Source organism: Lycorma delicatula, chromosome 4 (genome assembly GCF_047948215.1).
Source record: "Lycorma delicatula isolate Av1 chromosome 4, ASM4794821v1, whole genome shotgun sequence".
NCBI classification, from domain to species: domain Eukaryota; kingdom Metazoa; phylum Arthropoda; class Insecta; order Hemiptera; family Fulgoridae; genus Lycorma; species Lycorma delicatula.
This window is the reverse complement of record NC_134458.1, coordinates 41,698,628-41,725,609: the sequence shown is the minus strand read 5'-3', so window position 1 is coordinate 41,725,609 and position 26,982 is coordinate 41,698,628. Positions and strand designations below refer to the sequence as shown.

Genomic DNA, 26,982 nt, shown 5'->3' with positions numbered 1-26,982 from the left:
CCTCATGTAAGCATTATCCATGATATGACATATAAATTATGACTGTTTTATATCCATGATTTAAAACTAATGCTCACTAAAATACAACTTGTAATAGGTAGAGATCCAAGACAGCAGGTACAATAGATAAGAAAATACTTTGTGGCTGCTGCCATCAGTAGCAGTTCCTACAGCTTAAAAATTAATCTGCTTCTTATGATGACTTATAATGTTGAACAATAAGTAAAATCCAAGAAATTTCTAAAAATTCTGATTCGGTAATACTTTTCTCATGACAACACACAGTAACAACTTTCTCATGAAAAGTATTACTGTGAATTAATAAAATATTTATATTCAGTCAGATTCTGTGAATTAATATAAATTTTTAATTAACATAGATAATAATTGAAAATGTATTTATTAATTCTTATATTTGTTTAATAATTGAATTTATTTTAACTTAGTTTGTTGGATTCATTAATGTTTCTTGTTAATTGTTGAATTACATGTTATATATATTTATATGTTATATTAAGTATAAATTAACTGTTAATAACAATAAATTGTTTCCCTTTTAATTTATATTTATTTATTGTTTACTAAAGATATTTAATTAATTTTATTGTAAAAACAAATTGCTATATGGTATTACATTTTATGTGTGCTTATATTCATTCACAGTTGTTTATAGCACTGACTTGTATGTAATATGTACAGTTTGTATTTATTTTTGTAAATAATGAGTTATTTAGTATAATATCTACTAAGAACTAAAGATTTTAAAACAATGTGCTCTTATTAGAAGAATTTAGGCAGTATTACTGATTATATGTATGATGTATGCAAAGCTACTACCACATATTCTTTTGGGATTATTTTTATTTTTAATTAAGTAATTTAATACGCTTTATTAAAAACAAAAGAATGTGTAATATCAGTCATTAAATAATCCTGTTGTAATTTACTGTTTTCAATATATGGTTCAATCTGTCAGTATTTTAAAATGTTTATTTCTGATGTGTATACCATGTGTAAATACTTTGCTGTAGAAATTTTTTTTATGTTTGATATAAAATAATTGATATAAATTACAATAACTTTAAAGAAAGTTATTGTAATTTATATCAATGAAAATAAAATTGTAAAATTAGTTGTTTATTGTAAAAAAACAGTTACTATAAAATTTATTATTATATAGCTGTTAGGTTAAAGTAATTGTATAGTTGTTCTACTGACTTGTTTTAATCTAATTTATTAATTGTTTTAATTTAATTATTATTTTATGTAAAATATTAAATGACATCACATTTGCCTAATAAATTCACTCGCTTCTTGTACATTTTTTATTTGTGTAGTAATTTCTTTCTGTTTTTTCTATCACTGAGTATCCTGTTTCACCATTGTCTTTTTTATATGCTTTTTGATGGGAAAATAGATTATAATGTAAAGACAATCTTTTTTAAGTCCTTTGAAATTTTTTCATTTAATAATAATAATAATACTGCTTTTATTTTCACCAAAGTTAAAATGCAGACATTTTTCATTTTTCTTCATATATTTTACAGCTTGAAATAATTCATCAGTTAGTAAATGGATAGTAGTTTTAAATTTTACAGTAATTTAATCATGAGAAGAAAATCATTATTCATATAAGCAAAGTTTTCTAATCAATAAAAACCAACTACAACAGATTGAATATGATCATTTCCATGTTTATTATCAATTAATTTTTTGTATATAGCTAGGAACAGAAAACTGCAGTCAACATAAAGGGCCTTTTAAATTACCTTATCACATTTACATATAGTCGCCATGCAGCAATGGTAAGCTTGAAGTGGCGATGATTACTACCCAACATAAAAACATGTTCCTTGCTCTTAGTAATCCCCCTTACCAAATAATTGTTCTATTTTTAACAAATGAGTGCAACAGTTTTGAAATAAAATACAGTCAGCTAATTCTGTGCTGCACATTGTAAAATGTAATAACGGTTGACAAAATATTATCTATTAGTAATTACACAGTAAATATTGCAATAGATGGTCATTACTATAACTTTAATTACTGGAAAATGCATTAACTGTTTAATTCCTCAGCTAGATTGCTTTCCTTGCTGTCATCCCTATCTTCAACTTAATTGTCACTATATCACTGTCGCTACATAAAGAGACAATGAAAGATTCTGTCAGAGAATCTATTAACGATTCTTGGCTCCAATATTCACCTTCGATTTTTTTATCCTTTCAAAGTAAGGTTTCCAGTGTTCGTCATTCATCAAATTCATTTTATCTTCACACAGTTTCTGCATTCCTGACATCTTAAACATTGTTTTGTGACTCGCAACATGTAGTTTTACCTCTGAGCATACCATCTCAACTGGATTTAAATCAGGATGGTAAGGTGGAAGCCGCAGAATTTGACCAATTCTTTCCAACAATTTGTCAAATTGGTATAATTTTTTATCACTTTTTTCAACTTAATTAGTGCGCATACAACAATTGTGGTTTAAGCATTTGAGATTAAAATGGAATATTATGTTTCTGCAGCCAAAAAGTCATGTAGTGTTTCTTGCTTGATGACACAGAAAGTTTTTCGGAAAGGGTATTATGATACAGAGCATTGTCAATAACTACTACAGACTCAGGAAAAAGATTAAGAACTAATTTTTCTTCAGCCTATTTCAAATAATTTTTAATGGACACTCTTTGATTTGGCTGTCCAAGTTAACATTGCATTTGGAATAAAGCCCATTTCACCTCCAGTGTGAATTATAATTAAACTTTGACTTTTTTTAATTGGTAAATGAAGTCCTACACCGTTGTCAACCCATGATTTACCATTGAATGAGATGATAAAACATGCAATTAATCTAAGTATACAATTTCCCGATTACATTTTCTGAAATCACTGATTGCCTGAAAATATGAAATCTTTTTCTGCTTAATATGTTTTCAACTATAATTTTCCTTTCATTTTCTGTTTTGCGCCACTTAAAACCTAATTCTTTCAAAATTCTTCTTAGACTAGTTTCACTGCCATTAAAATTAATTTTATTTCTCAATTCTTTACAGAATTTGTTAACTGTTGGCAGCTTCCCTAATTTTGAGTGAAATTCATTCACAGTTCACCTAACCACACTTTTATCAAAATCATCTAATCAGGTAACTGGTTTAGAACGTTTCTTTTTCACGGTGATAAACAGACATTCTGGCCCCTCAAATCAAAGAAGTTCTATTTTTTTATTTCCTTAGTTTTTGAACCTGAGTCCTGGAAATGCCACAGGCAGCTGCAGTTCTCTCTTCACACTTCTGTATAGCAATTAAGTGCTTGTTATTTTTTAATTTTCCTACAGCTAAAGATTCTTTCTTCATGAAATCATACACGTTGTTCACAATTTCATGTAACTGTATTAGAAATTTTTTACCTTCCACAGCAGACTTAAATTCAGTCATAACTATATTCGCATGTGAACGAACTACTTTAAAAAGTTTGAACTGTAAACCAGAACAAAAACCTTTTAGAAAATATCATATTGTACATTAATTGATTGTGTAATAAAATACATGACAACCACCAAAAGAGCTGTAATGAGAGGCAGAACCACAGAAGTGAACTTTATATTCATGGAAAAACAAAAGAGAAAAAAATAAAATGAAAATAATTGTTTTGTATTTGAAACATGATGTTGTCACTTTATTAATACTTTAAACACACAAAAATGCATTGCTTTGTAAACGACAGTTGCATCATTTTATGCTACTAAGAGATGACTAATCATGATGTGCCAATGTTTCCGCTAACAATAGTATAGCAGATATGTCTGGGCTGATCATCCAAGTTCACCGTTATGTGGTGGCTATTGTACAGTGGTGGTTATTTTATCGCATGATACTATACTATTTTACACATCATGATACTAAACACTAAAATTCCACTTTGAACTGTAATACAGAGTACACGCATTTGATTTGATTCATGGAATGTAGTGATACACAACCTGTAATGTCCTAAAGCAGTGTTGGAAATGTCCATCATTTTCCTGAAAGATCCGAACCCTTCCCACCATATTTTTTTATACCCTTTGTAGGATATCAGAGCTTATGGAATTAATTTCTGCAATAATGGCTCACTCCATGTCTTTTAAAGTATGTGGGTTTGTTCGATATACACGTCTTTTCAAAAAAAACCAGAGAAAGAAGTCTGGTGACAGTAAGTTGGGAACTAGGGGGCCACAGACCTGTAGAGATCATACGATCACCCAACATTTCTTCCAAAAATTCCATGGTGTTTATGGAAGTATGGCATGTTGCCCCATCTTGTTACAGGTAACAATAGCATTCATCAAGCTGGAGAAGAGCTACAAATTTCATAATTATTTCCTGGTATGCCAGACTGTCAAGGGTGTCGTAAAATAATTGGGCCCACTATTTGTCATCCATCAGGAAATTGCTCACCAACTCCTACCTTCTGTGAGTACAGTGGCAATTCATGTAAGATGTGTGGATTTTGTATTGACCAATATCTGTTATTCTGACTGTTGATGTAACTGCTAAGGTGAAAATATGCCTCATCTTTAAAAAATGTGTTATTCAGTATGCCCATCCCATTACTTTCCACCTGGTTGATGAACCAGTGGCAGTACCTTATTCTTTTAACAGTGTCTGGGGGTTTTAGTTCCTTTTATGCATTGTATTCAGTATGCATATAGACCTAATTTCTTTGTGGCTTTTTATCCACTCCCATGTGATATTCCTGTCTGAGATGATAATTTACATAAACCTTTCCTTGGAGATTGTTCAAGTAATGCACGTTCCTCTATCATTACTGAAGCATGCCTATTCTTGTCAGCAACACTCCTAGTCGTAAGTGATTGATGATTCACATTACTGTTGAGTTGTTTGGCACAGGTGCACCTGGAAATCTAACACAAAATTTTTCTTTAACGTAGTCATCTGACTTACTTCCTAAGTTCACCTTGACATTAAGCACCTGCTGTGCTGTTGAAACAGCATGATTATTCACAAGGAACATGCTACACCACACCACACAATTTTGTAATCACAAAGACCATATGCTCTGTACACACAAAAATTATTATTGCACACTGATGCCACCTTTTTCTTTTCTTTTTCCTGTTTAGCCTCCGGTAATTACTGTTCAGATAATACTCCAGAGGATGAATGAGTATAAATGAAGTGTAGTCTTGTACAGTCTCAGTTCGACAATAACTGAGATGTGTGGTTAATTGAAACCCAACCACCAAAGAACACCGGTATCCACGATCTAATATTCAAATCTGTGTAAAAATAACTGACTTTACTAGGACTTGAATGATGGAACTCTCGACTTCCAAGTCAGCTGATTTGGGAAGATGCGTTCACCACTAGACCAACCCAGTGGGTTACACTGATGCCATCTACTGGTAGGTTAGCTAACTATGTAGCCAACACCTATACAAATCAACTAACTTTCAAAATTTGCTAAAACATGGTTACTCAATGTCAGCGTGCTCAAGACAAATGATGTGCATGATAAAATGATTGTACTGTATTTTACTGCAAATTATTATAGATAATAAAAAGTAATAAATAATAGTTTTCATGAAATAGCTGTTCAGTAATCGAGTGCATTAACAATCTATTGTCTAGAATATAGGTATTGGTAAATATCCATCAAAGTATGGAATGTACTCGTGAAAAAAAGATTTCCTTCAGTACTAATAATAAAATTTATGTTCTCTGTGCGATTGATTTCTAAGAACAAAAATTTACATTTTATCTCAGCATTAGTGGAAGCCAAACTTCATATTTTGACTATAATTTTAAAAGTTTCAATTGAATTAATAATGCTTTCTTGTTTTATGTTATTTCATTCAGCCTTTGAGTTTGTTCAGTAACTCTATTTCTTATCTATGGGATATATAAAAAGTCAATAGTGTTCAAGATACTTCTCTAGTAAGGTTAATCCTATTCTTTCTACAATTTAATGTAAAGTGAAAGTGGCAATTTAATAAATGTATCCTATCAATAAGAAAGGTGTACCTTTACTGTATGTGAAAGTAGCAAGTTCAGTTTGGATTAACCTATTTGTACACATTCAGTGATAAATGTAATTTACCATAGAGTAAAGAGAACGTGGAAGAAAGTGCGATTAAAACATACCCAATCTTATTTTTAGTTGCGGTAACCAGTTTTAGTGTAGGAGGGGAACCATTATGAAATGTGACCTTGACTCATATTGGTTTCTTATAATTCACTGTTTTGCTCCTTAGCAGCTGTGAAAGTAAAATGTGTGAGTAGTTCATATCATGTTTTAGTTGCCATTCAAAATGGTTGAATAAGTTGAGAGAGAATTTGTATTAAATTTTGTCAGAAACTTAGTGATACCCAAGTAGAGACAATAAGGAAGATTCAACAGCTTTTGGTGATCAAGCTTACATAAATTAAAAAAAAGCTTGTGTGTACTTATGTACACATATAAGAAGTTATACTTCTAGAGCTTGTAAGTTTGAGGCTTCAGTTAATTGCTTCCTTTTTATTTTGCACATGCACCTCAGCTTGCGTAGTAGTAACATTGCGCATTCACAGGAATGAGTGGACAAAGATGAATTGCACATATTGTCACCAACTTGATTTACAATATCATTGAAAATAATTTCATTTAAATTGATAGATGCTGGCTGACATGATGGTCCGAGAGTAACTACACATATATCTGAATTTAATATAACACTGGAAGGACCACTTACGGATGTTCCACTTTGTTCTGAAATTATTTTTTGACATAGTCTGTAAGCTCAAACTTGTTCTGCTTTATTTTTCTCTGCTTAGTTATGCTTATTACATTTCTCCACATTTGTTTTGGGCATCTTGGAAACTAAAAAGAATTAAAATTACATATTAGAATCTTTCGAATGAAGGTAGTTAAAAATAATATATATATATATATCAGTTTTACAAAAATAAAATAATAAAATTGGACGATTCAATAAAAAGATAAATTTGAACATGCTTTTTTTTATTTACATTTTCTAATTCAACATTCACAATATTTATTTTCCTTCAATTATATTTATTAAAATTAATTTTGCGAATTGATAAATTAACTCAAGATATAATAATAATATAATTTACCTTATTTATATATGGGCAATCTTACAAATAGTACAGTTGGATAACTTCAGACCGAAAAGAAAACAATAATAGTAATAAAAATAATAAACTCTCCCTAAAAACTAACTTCATGGTGTGTTACAACGACGCGCGCAAACTTCCGTAATTTGCTGAAAATACACTGGTCAGTTTCTCCTAACGCGCCAAAAGTAATATAACCTCAAATTGGAATCGCCGTTTCCAAGCTTGTCGAAAGTGATGAATGCACTACCAGAACTTCCACCAAGAAAGAAATTGAGCAAATTCGACAGATGATGATAAATAATCGTCATATAACAATTAGAGAGCTTGAAGATGAAGTAAGAGTTTCATTTTGTTCAGTGCAATCAATTTTAATGGAGGATGCGACGCGAACCAACAAAATCTGTCCCAAACTTCTCACTCATGAGCAAAAGGAAAACCGTCAGAGGGAAGTCCTGGAATGTGCTAATAATGATCCTGATTTTATGGAAAAAGATAATAAACGGTGATGAAACAACAGTCTCGATCTCCACGTGGCTCCGAGATGAAAATTAAAAAAAAAATCGTTGATGATACATTCTTATTACCCGAAAGAGTAGAATTGAAAGTAAAGAGTAAAATTGTTGTTACACAAATTACAACGTTTGTAGTAAGTTTTATCTGGTAATATTTAGTAATTGGTCATGGAAAACAAAATAATAAACAAGGATAATTTCTTTTTACCGCTTGAAATGAATATATGTATAATGTTTTTATTTTCAAAATGCGTGGATGACGTCATGGATAACAAACGAAGATCATGTCGATGGGAACATTTGTGAGTTCCCATCACGATGCAGACGGCGAAACTTGGAAAGATGTGTGGAATGTCAGTTGATTTGGGAAGAACAGTTTGGTCTTTGAAGTGTTACTTTGTTAATAAATTAGTGAGGGTGTCCTCAAGGTTGTAAGAAGGTTATTAAAAGTATGTGGTACCAACAGTTGTTAAGGTTATTTTAAACTGATTATCTTGAAAAGAATGGAATATATGTATACATATGTATTTTTCATCGTTCGGAAGGTTAGGTTATATTTGACTTTATTCAGCTCTTCCAAGTCTGTTTCGTAGTGCAAGCGTGTTTGTATAGCGGTAATGAACGTTTTCGAATCAACCTTAAATACTTTGCTTGAATTTTTGGCAGTGCTTTAGTGGAAAACTAGCCAAAGGTAACTATGGCTGCAGCTACTGCTTTTGCTTGCTGCAGAAATAAATACTGTTTATTTGATTATTATAAGCAATTTAGTAAATATATAATTAAAAGTGACTTAAGAAGAGCTTCATTTACACAGGTAAGCGGGTTTTTTAGTACATTTTTTTGTTATTTTTTTTCAATCAATTGGTAACGTTAGTTTTGCGAAATTTTTGTGCAGATATTTAAATAAGTAATTTTTAATGTTCTATGTTGTCAAATTTAATCATTTTAAAATAATTTATTTTTGGATAATTTTTCAAATGTGCTTCTAAATGAAAAATAATTTTTTTTATCAATGATAAACATTCCATAAATTAAATTAGGTATTAAGGGCTTCAGAGTGTTAAAATTCAAAGTCTAAGTTATTCCATGGAAATCATTACACTTTATAAGATACCAAGTCTTAGTCTTTTGAAAATTTAAAAAAACGTCTAGTTTGCCTTTTGAATATATTTATTAAGCCTTTTTCTATATTTAGAATTCATTATGGTAAAATATTTATCATTTAAGCACTATATTTATAAACAGACATTGAATTTATTATCAGAAGATATGTAATTTACAGGGAGTTTGTAGTTGACATGACATCCAAGATTCAAAATTTAAATATAAGGCAGTTTATATATATCATAGGAAATGCATGTGGTTCAGTTGGACTGATCATCCAGTTTTCAATTTATACAGATGGGTGCCTGAATCATTTCCGATAGAGTACACAGTAGCAGAGTCATTCAAATACGCCCTATGTCTTCTAGCAAACTATGTGAATATACTAACATGTATGTACTTACTTTAAATGTATATATTTAACACTATTTTTATCTGTATAAACTCTTTCTGATGAGAATTTCTTTCATTGAACAATGTTTTAATGCAGAATTTTCTTCAACACAGGACAGCAATTTTGTAAAATTTTGGTTTCATCTCATGACGGCTATAAGATTTAATAAATTACAGTTATCCTATTACTTGCTAAGGAAATGAAAATAAACATTATAAAATTGTCATCCACTTTGTCAGTAAATAGTATGTAACCCTGCTGGAAATCTTATTTATTATTTAATTTGTGCTTTTTCAGAGTGTTGCTCCATCATTTGGTTTATTATTTGATATTGATGGTGTGATTGTTAGAGGAAAACGTATAATACCAAGAGTTCCTGAAGCATTTAGAAGATTAGTCAATGAAAAAGGAAATTTTCGTGTTCCAACAGTATTTGTCACTAATGCAGGGAATGCACACTGTAAAGATAAAGCTAAACAACTTTCAGAATGGTTAGGTGTACAGGTAAGATATTATTTTATGTTATCAGTGAAACATTGTGCACATTTAATTGATAGTTATAGTAAATTTATTAAATAATTTCATAAAAAATTGAATTTAGTTTTTAATTTTGGAATATACATTTATAGCCAACTAATATTCATTAATTTTTTATTGTTTCTTGCATACTTTTTATTTTGACCAGCGTAGTATGTTGAATGTAGTTACCATTACACAGATACTATTCCAGTAACCCACCGGGTTGGTCTACTGGTGAATGTGTCTTTGCAAATCAGCTGATTTTGAAGTTGAAAGTTCCAATGTTCAAATTCTAGTAAATGGAATTACTATTATGGATTTGAATACTAGATCGTGGATACCAGTGGTTGGGTTTCAATTAACCACACATCTCAGAAATGGTCGACCTGAGACCATTGCATGAAGGCTACACATCTTCCTCTGAAGTAATACCTGATTGTGATTCCCGGAGGCTAAAAAGGAAGGAAAAAAACTACTATTCCAGTGAAGGCATCTAGATTATTGAACAATGTTTTTCACATAAATGTTACTATTTACTTTTTAAAAAAGACCTTCCATAAAATTGCCCCAATAGATTGTATACTAACCTCTATTTATTAAAAAAAAACCAGATATGTCAAGAACATAAATAAAAAATAATAAGCAAAAAAATATTTTAAAAACCAATAAAGTAATAAGTATTACTCATCTGAGTTCTGGAAGTGTAAATATAAAGGTGCACAGCAGTTCAACTTGGGTGTCTGAAGTAGCATTGGCACTGCTTATAGTACAGTGTACCATGACAGGATACCATAGGTAACGAGAAGTCAGTTGGAATCCAGCAATCCATCCCCACCGTGTGTGTGCCAACTTAACCTTGACAAGTAATAAAAATATTATTGATCTGGCAGAGAAATGTTGTGAAGGGTTGTGTTTTCAGATAGAAAGCTGTATAGGCAATAGTATTCACAAAGAGTTTCTGACTCATCTGTATGGAGCAAGTTCTTTGGGTTGACAAAAAATGGACAATATTGCTGTTATAAACTAATTAATTCTCCCCTGAAATTTTATTTTTTGTTAGCTAACCATCATTATTTAATTCCAGCAGATGTAACTTGTACTTTGACATTTATTAATGTAAACCACATTTTACTTATAAAATGACTGACCTGTGAAGCTTATTAGTTAGAGAACCTTATTTTTTACATTTTACATGGCAATGCCTGCCTCTTGTTGTCTGTTTGACTTTAGTCAAGCTGAAAAACAGAAACATTATAGTGTTACAGGAAGGAGGGGTTAACAGTGAGCATAATCTTAATTTGTTTTTATTCTTGAAAAAAAAAAAATTATATATAAGTTTTTAAACAGTTACATGTAAATTTTAATTTCTTACAATCATAAATATATGTTATTGAAATCTAAGCACAAAATTTTTAGTACACTAGCAGTTAATGCTGATTTTGTTTTATTTAGGATATTTTTGTAATTTCAGGTTTCAGAAGATAAAGTAGTTATGTCTCATACACCATTGAAAAACTTTTATGAATTTCACAAGAAATGTGTTTTAGTATCTGGTCAAGGACCTATTGAAGAAATTGCAGGAAGACTTGGATTTATTAATACAGTTACTGTTGAAAACTTAAGGAGAGCTTTTCCATTGTTGGATGCAGTAGATCAAAAACGACGAGTTTCTCCTGTGAGTTTAAATGCATTATATATGTTTATATAGATTGCATCTGTAATGCCATGTATTTTAAATATTATTTAACCTTTATTGATTTTCATATTTCCTTTCTTTAGTTTACAGTATCATTAATGTAATAGCAGCTTATTTTGCCATATAGCATATTGTTAGCAAACTCAAAGTTTAAAATCCTGTTGTGAAATAGATAAAGTAATGAAAATATCCATCAGTATGACTGCACTATTACCCATAATTTATTCCTAAAAAAAAATAATATATTATCTGTATCAGTGATTAATGCTTTAGTTTCTTCTAGGCTTGTATTATATTGCACTATTTCATGTCCATCTACATAACAAGAACAGCTGAACTTAATATCTTCATCTAATCAATTTATGCATCTGCCTTGTTAGCTTGAGTTAGTACATTCATTTACATTGAATAATATTTATAAAATTGCTAACATTTTTGCTAATGACATTATTATTTTTCAAGATGATTTCCAGCCTATTTATAATTTTTTTGAAAATATATTCTTCGAATTTTAATTGTATTGAATTCAAAATGAATAGTATTCTCTTCAAGATTTTTAGAACTTTATAGATATATCAGATATAAAATCTTTTAAATTTGCTGAAAAGTTAAGAAATAAACATCCAATTTCATATAATAAAAATATTGTGAACAGAAGTTATACAGAAATTTAAACATTATATTTATAAACAAAAAAAAAATGAAAATGTTATAAATTATTAGGTTTTATTTGAGGATATAGTCTTATTAAGTTGGGAACATTGGAATTAAATATCATGAAATGAACTAGTTAGACTAATCTACTTATGATGCAGATTACTCGCAAAAATGTTCTATTATTTTTTAATTCTTATAGTTAATATGTTTTTAATAATCCCTGATGTACATTCCAACTAGGATCTCAGAATAGAAATTAAATTCTAATCTCCTATATGGAAATTTCTTCTCTGTGGAGAGTTTTTATGGAGATGAGATTTATAGATTTCATCCCCCAGATGCTATATATATATATATTTTTTTTTTTGAGAGACCATTATTACCGATCTCCTTTACTTTTCAGTAATTGTTTGCTGATTCCTATTTTAGTGTCTGAAAAAACTTTTCTATTTTTAAATTGGTTTGGTCTATAATGGAAAATACAAATTCCCAAAAAAATATGAATTTTATTTTTTATTTTAAAATAATAGTTAGTATTTGTTATCTCACAAGATTTTACTGTTTAATATTTCAATCAATATCATTACTGTATTCCATACCTTCATAATTTGTTGGTATTCATTTTTTTTTTTATATTCTAGGAAGTGGCAGGTAATCCAAATTTTCCAAAAATTGAAGCAGTTATTCTATTTGGTGAACCAGTAAGGTGGGAAACATCTCTTCAGTTGATACTTGATGTAATAATGACAAATGGATCTCCTTCACATCATCAAAGACTTAGTTATCCGCATATACCAGTACTTGCTTGTAACATGGATTTGCAATGGATGGCTGAAGCAAATATACCAAGGTATCAGATTAGACATTTTATTCCTACTGTTCTATTTTACTTTTGTGTGTGTGTGTGTGTGTCTGTCTGATAATTAGCTTGATTTGAACATTGGTTGTGTTGCATCGTCATAAATCAGTTCTCATATTGCTCTTAAACATTCAGCTAACATATCAGTTTATTCTATTTCATTTGTTTTATGTTGCTTCAAATACATTATATGTAAATAATTGTAATTTATTTCTTCTGTGACCTATTGCTTTTGACTTTTCTTTATTTTTTATTATTTTTTTGATGTTAGTTATTTGATAAAATTCCTGTGCATATTTCATGTTTAGCTGATCTTATCAGTAGCTGTTTGTAGAAAGGTGTAACTGTTAGGTTGGATGGAATTAATCCTTGTTTTTTAAAATATATGAAATGAAATTACAGGCTTACCACAGCAACTGTTTTGTTCTGGCTACCAAACTGGTTTTTTTCTGGTGAAAAAAATCAATCCCAGTTACAGTTATAAGTTCATTAAGATTATTGATGCCTCTTTTAGAGGCAGGTATAATCAATTTAGATCCTATAATCAATTTTAGTTTTGAAGTTGCATTGACCCTGAAATTTGCTTTATTTCAGAATAATAAATAAGTAAATCGTTAATTGTGAATGGTACTCAATAATGCATTTTATGGATCACATCAGAAATGGGTACATATGCTACTCATGGATAAAAAAGAAACTGTTGTAGCATTTGGTAGACGGATCAAGGGAAACAATGGTAAAACCTTGATCACAGCAGCATCACAAAATATACAGTTAAAAAATGAAAAATAGATGTGATTATAGTATATAAAAATTATTTTAAATATATTCTTATAAAATAATATTAAATTATATATGTGAAGTTACTAAAAATATAAAAGATAACAACAAAATAAATCAAATTTCAGAAGGTGAGCACATATTTGTTGGCTCAAATTACACCTTCAACGGAGACATGAATGAAGGTCCAGAAAATTCAGTTTTATTTTAATTAGTATTATTTAAAAATTCATTCATTCATATAGAGAGAGTAATAATATTGCCTTTCTGTAAAAGATAGTCTTTTACTCAATGTTAAATAAATTGGTAGGAAATTTTTAAATGGTTGGTAAGTTATTAAAATCAACAATGGAAGCATAATAAACTAAAATATTGTGTTCAGTACACAAACAACAGTTCTATTATCTGGTATGATAGAGGGGTACATTGTTATTTTTAAGAAAAAGTGACTATTTTTTTTAGCAAAGATTGTGCGTTCATAAATACAAACACATGGATAAGTTAACATTTTTAATTTTCTAATTATTGATCTAATTCTTCTGTAAATGAATCTGACTGAAACTTTCCGTTGTGTGTTTAAAATATGCTCCTAATAATATTCTGATCATTCTAATAATTCAAACTCTATCATTTAAATGGGAAACCATCATCCCTTACAACATGATGGAGTGATTGTACTGCAAATAGTATCAGAGCACTGATATTGTCGAGATAATAGTGTTACAACAGTAATTTAATCTTGAGATCTAACTGGAACAGTCTGTTATTGCAGGTGTAGTTCCCAACTTATGTGGCTTACCACATTTCAGTCCTGCTAGACTTGTATCCCTTTATCCCTCTTTACCCTCCTCTTACTTTTGTTTTTAAGTTTGTAATAAAACCTATATTTTAACATCTATATAAAACAAGCTTTCCAAATATGTAAGATGCAGAAATAAAATTTAAAAAAAACTTAATCCGAATTCTTAAGTATAGATGCATGGGTGTACCAATCTGTGCTACTCATTAGTCAGTGCAATTGTCAGCAGACTTCTCTCTTATCATCCCTTTATGCCTCTTACATTTCCCTTTCCCATTGCCAACAATTATGAACACTATATTTGTTTTATAACATATAAGAAGAAATAACAATAGGAGGTTAGATTTAGCAATTTTCTTCTTTATTATTTAAAGTTAAAGCAATTAAATAGGAAACTTGGTTTGATAACTACCTTTTCTTTAGAATTTAGAAAGTTATTATTAAACTAACTGGTGCCCCAAGTGAAACTATGCAGCTATGTTTACAATTGTTTAATTGTTTATTCTACATTATATTCGAATAACAATGATAAGAACAGAAATACTTATTGAAATTAGTTTTTATTTGCAGCTCAGTATGGCCACCATTAGTTTCCTAGAATGCCTGAACACATTTCAACATATTTGAAATTATACTCTGAAGCACCAAAGAAGTGATTGCATTTACAAATTCAGTTATGTTATTTTTTCAGTTCATCCAGGATGTTAGGACTGTTCTTGTGAGCAGATCCTTTCATTGCTCCCCAGAAATAAAAATCTATAGGTGTAAGATCTGGGAATATCAGTGGCCAGATGTACTTTGAAATGAGCCTATCCCAGAAAAGTTCATGCTACAAATTTAGTGAAATATTGGTAATGTGCTATGGTGTAGGTGTACAGTTACATTTTGGACTCTTGTTATATAATAATTTAATAGTTCTCCCATACAGTTAACTATAAAATAGTTGCACAGTAATATAAAATAAAACTACTTTGTTTTGTTACAATAATTTTATGACAGTTCTTTTAGCTTACTCATTCTATAGAAATAATCATAAACTGTTGTAATAAATTGAATAATTCTATTCTCTTAGTTGTAATCGTTGTTTAAAAGAATTAAATGTTAAAAATACATTCTGAATGCTTTGAATTTTGAATTTTACTGAAAAAAAGAGTAATAGGAAAAAGTAAAATACTGTTATAAATTTCAGAATTGATATCCAAAAATATTTTGTAGGAAATTTGTTATTTTCATTAGTTGGAAAAGACTAATAAACAATATATTTCATATTTTGTTAGGATTAAATTACAACATTAAACATTTCAAAAAATAAAATAAGCTTTGAAATTATGACAATACTTTACAAAAAGATTTATAAATAAGCTTAATTTTTTTAAAATTTCTAATGGATGAAGGTCGAAGTGTATTGTTGAAATAGGAAACTTGCTGTTGTTAATGCAGAGTAAGCTGGTTTATTGTATTTTGACTGATTGCATTAAAAAAGTTAATAAGGTTGAACTAATAATATGGTTATTTTGTTTTAGATTTGGACACGGTGCTTTCCTAGTTTGTTTAGAAGAATTGTATAAAAAAATAACTGGTAAAAATTTAATGTATACTGCCCTTATTGGAAAACCAAGTGAGATTACCTATCAGTTTGCACATCAGTTGCTACTGTATCAGGCTCATAACATTGGAATTGTTTCAAATATTAAACATCTGTATGCTATTGGGTAAGTATTCCACAAACCTACATGTATAACCTTTTCATTATATTAAATCATTTTTAATGTTATGTTTTGTTATGCTTAATTCTTTCACTTCTGATTTTTAATAAAATTATTTCAATAAATTGGTATTTAGCTTATTTCAATAAGCTGGTATTTTTCATTTTTTATTCTTACAGTATTTATTCGTTTAGTTCTGATTCTTGCAGAATAGGTCAGTTTTGCTTCATAGTTAAAAGTTTCTATTAAATTTAATTTTTAGGACAGATGATACGTAACAATTATACTAAATACATAGCTCAAAATAATGACAAAATATTTTTCTATATAAATCTAAAATTCCATTTGTATTTTTATACCAGTGTTTGCTTAAACCTCGAGAAACACTGGGCCGCTTTGAATGATTCTTTTACAAGCATTTTTATTGATCTTTGAGGATGGTTCTAGGCACAAACTTATATAACTACATTAAGTGAGCAGTAATGCTTAAACAGAGATGTGTATTGTATTTTAATGCTATCTTTTTTTTTATAAAGTTTTGAACTGTTGACCAAATCATATTCCATAAGAGTATTTTTTTCATTTATAGAAACCATTTATTTGGTTTCATTCACTGCAGGTTTGGTTTCTGTAAATGAAATTTATAAAATAGACTGAATCTGATTATGGTATTTTTTTTTATTAAAAGTGGGTAAACTGTTCTCAAGCTCAAGATAACAGTGATTTAAAAGAAAAGTTCATATTTAAATGTCTGTGTAGATAGATGAATGACAATTTTTATCTCTAGTGCTACCTATTTATTGTATGTATAATTAAAGTTATGTTTGTAAATAGTTGTAAAGATGGGTTTTATTTTCATGTTATTTTTGCATTCTGTTTAAAACTAAATCAAATGGGTTTTTGACTCAAAAATTCCATTTCAGATTCATCTCTGAAAAGCAGATTTTTGACATTTGTAGTTCAGTATACATTTTTGCCTTTTGATAAAACCTTTTTTAATTTACGTGCTTTGCATTTTGCAAAAAAATTGCAAGCAGTGAAAATTTAAGCAAAATAGAATTGTATAAAAGCCATAGAAACTGTTGTGAATTTCAAAAGGAGATTCCTTCCATCACCTTCTGAAGATAGTTTTTTGTGATTTTTTATGCATTTTTAAGTTTCGTAAAAGATTTCAGAAGAAAAGAATGTTGAGCAAACAACCCTTTTTTGGAAATTTAATAAAAAAAATTTTGTCTGAGGTTCATGTCTGAGTAATAAGTAAGATCTGGTACCTGGAGGAACATTGGTTAGTTCAAATGGTGTTAATAAAGATAACAAGTCTCACTTTCCAAGCTGCTATCTTCTGACTCTGTGTGTGATTTATAAAAATTATTATAGCTGTTGATCACCAACCACTTGGACCAATGGCATGACAATATAATGTGTATTGTAAACAACTGATTTCATAACAAAATTTGCTACTAGAATTTTTATATACTAATAAATTAGATATTGGACAGAAATAGACTGAGAGAGGTGGCATAAGGGATCTGTCGCCAGATAGAATACCAAATGATGATGAAATTAGATATATAATCTTTTTTTCTTAAATGGTTTGTAGAGTATTTTAGAGATTGGTTGACTCAAAAACTAAAAAAACAAAAATACAGTTTTAAACTTAAAATGATATTTTAAGCACTGATAGAGTATTCATAAAAAACATTTAGTGATCTACAAGGAGTGTTAAACTGTATCAGAAGTTGTGCATGTTCGCTATTGCTTTGTTATCTTAGCTGTAAGATTTGGTATTAACTTATTTATTGTAAGATGAAGACTGAATTTTACTTGAGGCAAGGAATCAATACCTGAGTGAGCCTTATGTTTTTATTCTTTATAAAAAAGAATGAAATAAAAATATAATTAATTACGAGGGCAAGTCAAAAAGTAAAGTGAAATTTAAAAAAAATCAATATATTTATTTGTACTTACATAAATGATACTTGCATTGTTTTTCAACATAATCCCCTTCTACTTCTGTGCACTTAGTCCAACTTTTAATGAGCTTTCGAATTTCTTCCTAGAAGAAAGATTTGATCTGGTGTGCAGAAAATCTTTCACTGCTTCTATGTCCTTTTCATCACATCTATAATGAATCCCTCGCAACTGTTCCTTTAATGGGCCAAAAGAATAAAAATCGCTTGGAGCTATGTCCAGACTGATGGAGCAGCTCAAAATCGAGATCTTGAAGGCAAAGGACTTTTTTTTTGGCTGTATGAGGTCGAGTATTATCCTGAAACATAATCACACCTTTAGAAAGTTTACCATGTCTTTTGGATTTGATTTTTTTGCTTCAGTAAATGCAGTAGGTCACAGTAGTTGTTACTTTTACTGATTGACTTTTAGGTGTGAAGTATACCAAAAGTGAACCTTCCTTATCCCAGAATATCCTCATCAAAAAAACCATAAAATTCAAAGGTGAAATCATCACCTTTCCTGCAGACATCTGAGTTTTGATCTGCTGTGGGAGATGAAGGATGTTTCCATACTCCTAATACTTTTCTGTCTCGGTGTAGGTTAACTAAATAGAAATATAGTTAAAATGGATTAAAGATAATTTTACACTTTTTCATTAATTTACAACATTTATATTGACTGTAATATACCTTTTTCTTATAATAATTATATTTTGTATATATCTGAATTTCTGAGAACGAGAGTTTTTATTGTCATTTTAGAATTAAAATATAAAATGATTTATATTGCTTAGCAAATCTTCAAAAACAATTTTTAAATATTATGACAATTTTTTTTTACAATTTATAAATTTCAAAATCATTAAATTGTAGTTCACAGTAAAATAAAAATATCCATCAGTATTTTTATCCCTGTAGGTGTATATTATTATTTGTGTTTAAAATTTGTGTTTTTTTATAACAAGCTCCGAGTTTAACTACTAAAAATTAATTTAATACATCAGAGTATTTATTATTTTTTCCTTATGTTATTAAATTGAAGACTTTTTATTCTTGACTTAAACAATTTTGGCTTTGGAAAAATAAACATACTTCAAGTATAACTATATTTAGATATTCATGGGTTGTCAATCTCATGTGTTTTTTCATATTTACAATTTGGCATGCTGTCTCGTTTCTTTCTTCTTATTTTTTCTTATTTATATAAACTACATAAAAGATCTAATTCAGTTGGTTCATCACCAGCTGATAGTTTTATTTATTTATATTCATTACTTCTATTGTTCATTACACTTTAATAACATGTACAGTACAGATGTATTTATTCATAGTTTCATTTATGTACAACAATCTGATATGAAATATATTATATTTCAAACATATTTTGCATTAGTGTTTAGTGAAAAATGAATCAGTGACACCAGAGTCAGCAAAATATTTCAACATTTTTTGATCTGGCCCAGAGGATCATGGGATTGTGTTTTGTAATTTTTCTAAGGAATGACTTTGAATAATTATGAATAGACAAATAAACACACCACTGTTTGATGAAGCTATCATTTTTATTTTAGTTTTATAATAATATAAGTTTAATTAGTAAATATATAAAGATTAATTTTTTTATTTTTTCATTTATGAAGTTGAAAGTTAGATTCAAAGTCACATCATTGAAGATAAATTTTATTTCTCAGGTTTTTTTTCTGTAAACTAAAAACTTTGAAAATTTTTCCTAACTGCTACTTATCTATACTTTATGAAACTTTTATATTTTTTATTCATGACATAATGATTGCAGTGATTGCATCTTCAAACCATTATATCACCAGTTTTGCAACAAAATTTTAATATTATCTTACAATGATTTGAAAATGTCTGTTTGAGTTAAGGATGCTTGCAGTACAAGAGAAAAGCTTCAGAGAAATGTTTATATGTGATCATTAGTTTTCACTATACACCTTATTAAACAAAAATTCTATTAATACCTAATTTTTCATTTAATTCCTGTTCTTCCTCATATTCATCACATACTTCAAATATTTTAATTTGGTTTTACCAGTTGAAACTAGATCTGGGGATTTCTGTTCTGCAGATCGAAAATGAACTGTTCGTTGAAAAAAAAACACTGTTTGTACTAACTGTTGTTAAAAAACAGGTTGAGTTATTAATGTTGGGGAAAGTTACAAAAATAAAATTACACAGCTTGTTTTTGCCAAAAGAAAATTGGACTTTATTTTTAACAGAATGAAAATCAGAATTATATAACCATATTCATAAAAACAAAAAAAAAAATGCATAAATACATTATTACATGTTATTGTTTTGTTAAGACAAATGCTTTGCACAAAATCTCCTTGTGCGATATTTATATACAACAATCCTTAAGTAAAGTATAGGTAAACTTATTACCTTAAATATTTCTTTTACATACACACAGTATATAATAATATCTTATTATTTAACAGAGGATTACCTTAATATTTAGTAGATGATTACTGTTTTTTGTTAATGAAAAACAATATCTTGATACTCACTGGCACAGAATGTAATCTGGACTATCATAATAGAAAGTTTAACAGACGATTACTGTAGAATGAAAAACATTAATATCTTGATATTCACTTACGCAGGATGTAATCTGGATTATCATAACAGAGAGTTTAACGGACGATTACGGTAGAATGAAAAACATTGACATCTTGATATTCACTTGCACAAAATATAATCTCACAATCGTGGATTTTATATATGTCTACATAAATTTCTTTAAGTTAAATATTTTATCATACAATTATAGAAAAGAAAAACCACAAACATAATGTTTAAAGGATTTTTGACTTACAAAAAAGATTCATTGTTGAAGAATATGTGAAATTTACTTGTTAACTGCATGAAGTGTAAATTTTGACTAAACAATATTAGAATTGCAAGACGCACTAATGATTCTTTGAATGATGGTCAGAGAGAGACTGAGAGAGACGATGATCAGAGAGATACTGACTGACTCTAGTGGGGAGCCGGCTTATATAGTGTAGATGGAGCCGAGTTCATGCAACATGTTTACGTTCTTCTTTTTTTTTAACATAAACATGAAATAATACAGAGTTAAATCTTAATAAATAATCAATACAAAAGGCATAAATAAAAATCAGCTGAGCATATATTTATATGTACGTTGAATGGAATGCATAAATTTCAGTGTATGAAAAATTTCTTATTTATAATTGAAATATTCATTACATCGAAATACTGTTAAATTTTAGATAAAAATAAGTCAAATACCAAACAAGTTCAATTAACTTATAACTGCTCTTTGCATTGGCGTAAACAATTAATCTGTTAATTCTCCTGACTAATTTTTCCGTTAATAGCTAAACTGCTTGTTTTTTTTTTTTTAAACCAACAGTTTCATTTTAATATTTTTCCCAATGTATTGCCTGCAGTTGCAGGATGTTTCGATTGACATCGGTGAATTATATATGTCATTTTATCATACAAGTTGACAGTTATATGACTCTTTTATTCTGCACTTGAATATTACAGTATTTTCATGAATAAGAATTATTATTTGGTTTTTGAAACTATTCGATCTTAGCAGTTAGCTTATAGCATAATCAATATTGATAAAACAACAGTTTGCTGGGTAAGTAACCTGTTCCCAGCAAATGACAAACCATTTATTCACTTTATCTGTTTCTGTTAACTTGATGTATGTTATAGTGAGCTGACAGCTTTTTTTGGCGATTCAACATGTTTGCTGTGCAGTATTATTAGTGGGCTGAAAAAAATAGTTTGTATCAGAGTGAAACAACAGTTTGTTTTTTCTGAGAAACAAGTTTAGTCAAATCGTTTGATATTTTCCAACTCATCATTAGTTAAAACTGAGTTTATTACTATCGATATATTAATAACCTTTCAATTTTTCAGGGATAATATAAATACTGATATATTTGGTGCTAATTTATATAATGATTATCTTTCATCTATTAATAAAAAAACAGAGAGGGCAAAACATGCAGCTGTGGCTGAATCACATATGAGGTACTCAAAATTTATTGATCTTGAACCAGCTAATAGTACATCGGCTTGTTTCAGTGTCCTTGTTAAGGTAAAAGTATTTCTAAGATGATATCTTCTATGTATGATTTTCTATTATGCTGGGTTATCTATTATGTTAAATGTGCAGTCATATTGCAATTTTTTTATCACAACTATCTTTAACGTTGCTTATCTATTAATAAACTGGTTTATTAAACATAATTTTGATTGTCAATATCGTATCCTTTTATTTTCAGGATTCTACTCCTGATATTATTAGAATGTAATTTCAATATTTTGATGCAGTTCTCTATTTTCCTTTTTTTTTGTACATAGTTTGTTCATATTTTTCTAGTAATCTTTTAACTTAAAGTATTCACTGCATCCTACATCTACAATTATTTTGTTAAGGTTGTATTTTAATCTTTAGTCCCTTTACTTGTTTATCCTCTGCAATTCCTTTTATGGTATAAACCATATGAGCCATTAATTATAAATGACAATGTGAAAAAATGGTTATATGTAAATTAGTACCCATTTTGTAATAAAAAAGAAACTACAGTAAAAATGTTAAATATTGGCAGGTAAGAGGTGCTTTATCTTCACCTAGTCTTCATCTTGCCACCAATTGACCAATTTCTCTTCTCCTGTTACTCCTTGTGTTGAGAATAATTCTTTAAGTGATTTTACTTCACCCTTTAAGGCTCAAAAATATATTTACCACCTGTGATATTTGATGCATGTTCAACAAAAAGTACATTAATTTTGCAACACTTGTATTCAAAATCTAGATTGTAATCGTTATTTTTTTTACATTTAATTCTTCATTCTTCTTTTATGTTTTCACTTGTAGCATCTTTTGATCATTTGTAACCCAAAAAATTAGCTGTATTATGTGATTTGAACCAGTGGTTCTTATCTTTGTTTTCTTTTGGCATTATGAACATGTAACAGTGAAAATTAACAATATGTGATGTGGTAAAAGTGTTAAGACAAATATATTTTCTATATGGTTACACCCTCATTATGCAAAGGAAAAAACTTAAATTCTTTAATGATGTTTAATTTTAAAACAAAATGTTTCATTACTATTTTATTCATAAAATTCATAACAGTTGTGCATAACAATTACTTTACAACCCCCGTATGGATTTTTTTTTTTTAATATTCCAAACTTTATAGTATAATAAAGTATGCTGTGTGTATTTATAATAAATATTATACATCACTATAAACTACAGAAACTTTATACTTACTATAAAAATAGAAATAAAGAATTCTCACAAATAAGAATATAAAAAAATGGAATCATTATTAAAATGTTCAAGGAGTCATATTGTTTGGCCAGCAGTGTGGGGCTAAGGTGTTGTTTATTGACAATAGGCCTCTCCTTCAGTTTTGAATTACCACTGCAGTTGCTTTAATGTTTAAAAATATGTATCAGCATTTATTATGTCTCCATTTGTCATAAATTTTACTAGGGCTGGAACTTTTTAGACTAAGAAGAATATCACCTGTGTATGTTGAAGTCAAAAAGATCTCAAACTACTTGGGTTTGGAAAACAAATTAAGGATAATTATGAAACTCAAAAACTAAAAATAATTCTGATTATTTTTGATTTTGATTCTATTTATTGGCATTTACTTTCTGTTGTAGCATAGAAACAAAAATTTTGTTACCAAGCACATTGCACATGAGAAATTCATCTCTTTCCCTTTTGTATTGATCCAAAAAGCACCATGGCAACTGTATACTTTGCTTTGTGTTGGTCTGTAAACCTGCAAGGAATCCAACTTGCCACAAAGTTCTGCATACCCAAGGTGAATGGCGAAAATTTTGTGATTTATGGTATGGGAAACATTCAGAAGTTTTTCATGAACATCAAGTTTGTGATGATATCCTGATGAAGTGTAAAATTCATCCTGCTTGATCAATTTTTTATACCATTGTCATCTGTTTAATCATCTTAAACATCACTATGATTTCTGAATAACAGATCTCTTTTGTATACTGTAGGATTTTCAATTTTATTGTTGTTTTAAAAAGGTACAGTAACAACGCAAAACCTTCTGAAGTGAATACTTATCCAGAGTACAACAAACAGGTTACAAGAACTTTGTGACTACATATTACCCAGAATCAGTAACTTTTGTAGTAGCAATGCATAAAAGCATAAATATTTTCCATTTTGTATATTTCCATAGATTTCTCTTGAAACAGTAGTCCATTTTGAGTCTCAAAATGTTTGGATTTGTTCTCTGTTGTTCATACAGAGATTACCTTGTCACAGTGTGGGTGGTTTTGTATTACTATTATTTTATATAATTTTTATCTTTATGTGCTAATATGGAATTTAGCCACCTTATTTTGTATTTTGTGACATTGTTTTGATCAAAGTCTTACTATCATTTCCTTTGGTATTTCCAGACGGTGCCAGAACAGTACCTTTTGTTAAACTTGGAGCTACCCTTTCTTTAGGTGATATGTGCAAGTATAATGTATAATCATGTACAATATGAATAAATTATCTATTTAAAATTATTTTTATATGTTCACGTTTTCATTTATTTCAGTTCGAATTTTATTTCTATCCATTCTTGCTTTTGTTTTTTACAAGTGGTACTATTTAAATAAAAAATTATACAGTAAGTCAGTAATATAAAACATAAATATTAGGCAGAAGTGTTCCATATTTACTATAATGACAAATTTAGTGATATCCTTATGGTATTATTTTATTTATTTATATTTGTAAATTATTCTTTAGCAATAATAATTTTATTTTTACTTTTTTTTAGACTGGTGTTTTTTCAAATGAATTATCTGATAGTAATCTTGATCACTCGCCTAGAGACTTTCTGGGAATCGATCAGTCTTTTAGACAACCTGCATATACCGTAGAAAATGCTGCAGAAGCAATTAATAAAATATTTGAACTCGAAGGTTTTCATTGACATTTGTTGATTTATTGCACAATATTGTTAAAATTATGGTTATTAATGTAATATAGTACATAGTTATTCACTTATTAACAGTTGTAAAGAAGTCTATAATATTAGATTGTGCCTGTTCACAGTTTTTGTTTGCTGTTGATCTTAGATTTTAATTATTGTTGTTATCATGATCATCAGTATCATTACTAATGATTATATTTCTCAAATTTTGAGATTGTGTAGTTTAAAAAAAATGTTATGTACATTTTCAGTGCTGTATGTTAGTATTATAGTTGATTATTTTTTTATGTATATGTTCATTAACTACAGTACTGAAAAGATTTTACAATAAAAGGAGCTACTTACCAACTTAAGTGTCGCATTCTTAGAAAAGGGTTATGGATGTATGGTGTTAGGACCACCTAACCGTGGCTTACTGATTGAATGGTAGTTTTATCATTCTGGAATAACGTTAAAGGTTATCTAATTCTTTTCAGATTGATCTGAGTTTTTTATTATTTTTATTAAAAAATGAATTTATTTACTATTTAAATGGACTTTTTACATTTTCATTACCTGACTTCAAAAATTAACTTTAGATCTAGTATGTACAAAGTGTAACATGTTTTAATATAATACTTTAAAAATTATAATAATAGTTATCTTAATGATTATAGAATATATTTTACAATATTTAGGAAAAGAATAATATATAAATAATGATCTTGTATATAGTAATTTATTTTACATTTTAAAAAATGTAAAGTAAAAAAAAACGTTATTGATATTAGTTGTTTCAAATTACACTTATTCATGTATCCATTTAAATATCTAGTAATTTTTAATATATGTTTCCACTTAAATAACTTTGCCAGAGTTCAAGACATCATATGCTATTAATGATATGATCCCATACCTGAATGCATATGTATCTCTGTCTCCTACATAGATATATTTGTTGACAAAATTAAAATTTTTCTTAGTCTGTTTTACTATATACTATAGAAAAACCCGTTGTACTACACATACTGGTAGATCTGTCAAACTAACTTTCACATGCTGTTAAAAATGGATGAACCTGTATTGTTTAAAGCTACTTCATCACATGTAATTAGAATTTATTGTACGTGTTCTATTTTCTGCCTCTCTTAAATCCAGTAACTTTCCTTTTATTTATATTTTTATTAAAACAACATAATGAAATTACCTTATAAAAGAGATTTATGGTAAGATATAAAATAACAATAATATCCTTGGTAAGTTTTATGTTCTTTTTATTAAATATATATCAAAGTGCATTATCATATTTCACATCAAACCCTGTCATTTTGTGAAAATGTTTTTTCTTTACATATCAAAACAAAATTTGAAATTTTTCACCTATTTATTGCTAATTTTTTTTTTTCATTTTAATATTAATTTCTTGCACTTGGAAACAGTGTTTAAGAGATTTATTAGATTCAATTTTTTATTTAAGTTTCTACCTTGTTTTTTGTGTGATAACACTTTGGGTCTTGAAACAGTCACTTCCCATTTGAAATATTACAATGATATTCAACTGATATTTAAAAGAGAGCCCAAATTTATTTTGGTAGAGGATTTAGAAAAATTACATCTTTTGTTTTTAGATAGTTGTAATTTGGAATGTTGCAGATAGATGGTATAATTTACAATCAGGAAGAGCCTATGTTACGTGAATGGCATTAATTATCACTTTTGACTATTCTCTTCACTGAATTTAATTACAAAAATATCATTAAATGTGTCTGTTATACAAAAAAAAAAAAAAATTAAATATATATATGCATAGATACATATTTATATATGTATATATATATATATATATATATATGTATTTATAAATTATATAAATACTAGCTGGTCTGTCTATCCAGAACCTGGACCCTCGGGGCTCAG

General features: G+C 28.5%; 1 protein-coding gene across 3 annotated transcripts; it reads left to right on the top strand.

Moving 5' to 3' along the window:
- The first annotated feature begins 7,935 nt into the window (after nucleotides 1-7,935).
- Nucleotides 7,936-25,618, top strand: LOC142323317 (haloacid dehalogenase-like hydrolase domain-containing 5). Of its 3 annotated transcripts, none has more exons than XM_075362796.1 (7): nucleotides 7,936-8,444; nucleotides 9,426-9,632; nucleotides 11,119-11,322; nucleotides 12,642-12,850; nucleotides 15,962-16,150; nucleotides 22,021-22,134; nucleotides 24,931-25,618. In XM_075362796.1, the coding sequence occupies exons 1-7, from the start codon at nucleotides 8,328-8,330 to the stop codon at nucleotides 25,031-25,033; spliced, it is 1,143 nt and encodes a 380-aa protein (XP_075218911.1). In that variant the 5' UTR covers nucleotides 7,936-8,327; the 3' UTR covers nucleotides 25,034-25,618. The 3 variants fall into 3 exon arrangements, with proteins under 3 accessions (XP_075218911.1, XP_075218910.1, XP_075218913.1); XM_075362795.1 differs by having other exon boundaries at nucleotides 22,021-22,201; XM_075362798.1 differs by lacking the exon at nucleotides 22,021-22,134.
- The last annotated feature ends 1,364 nt before the right edge of the window (nucleotides 25,619-26,982 follow it).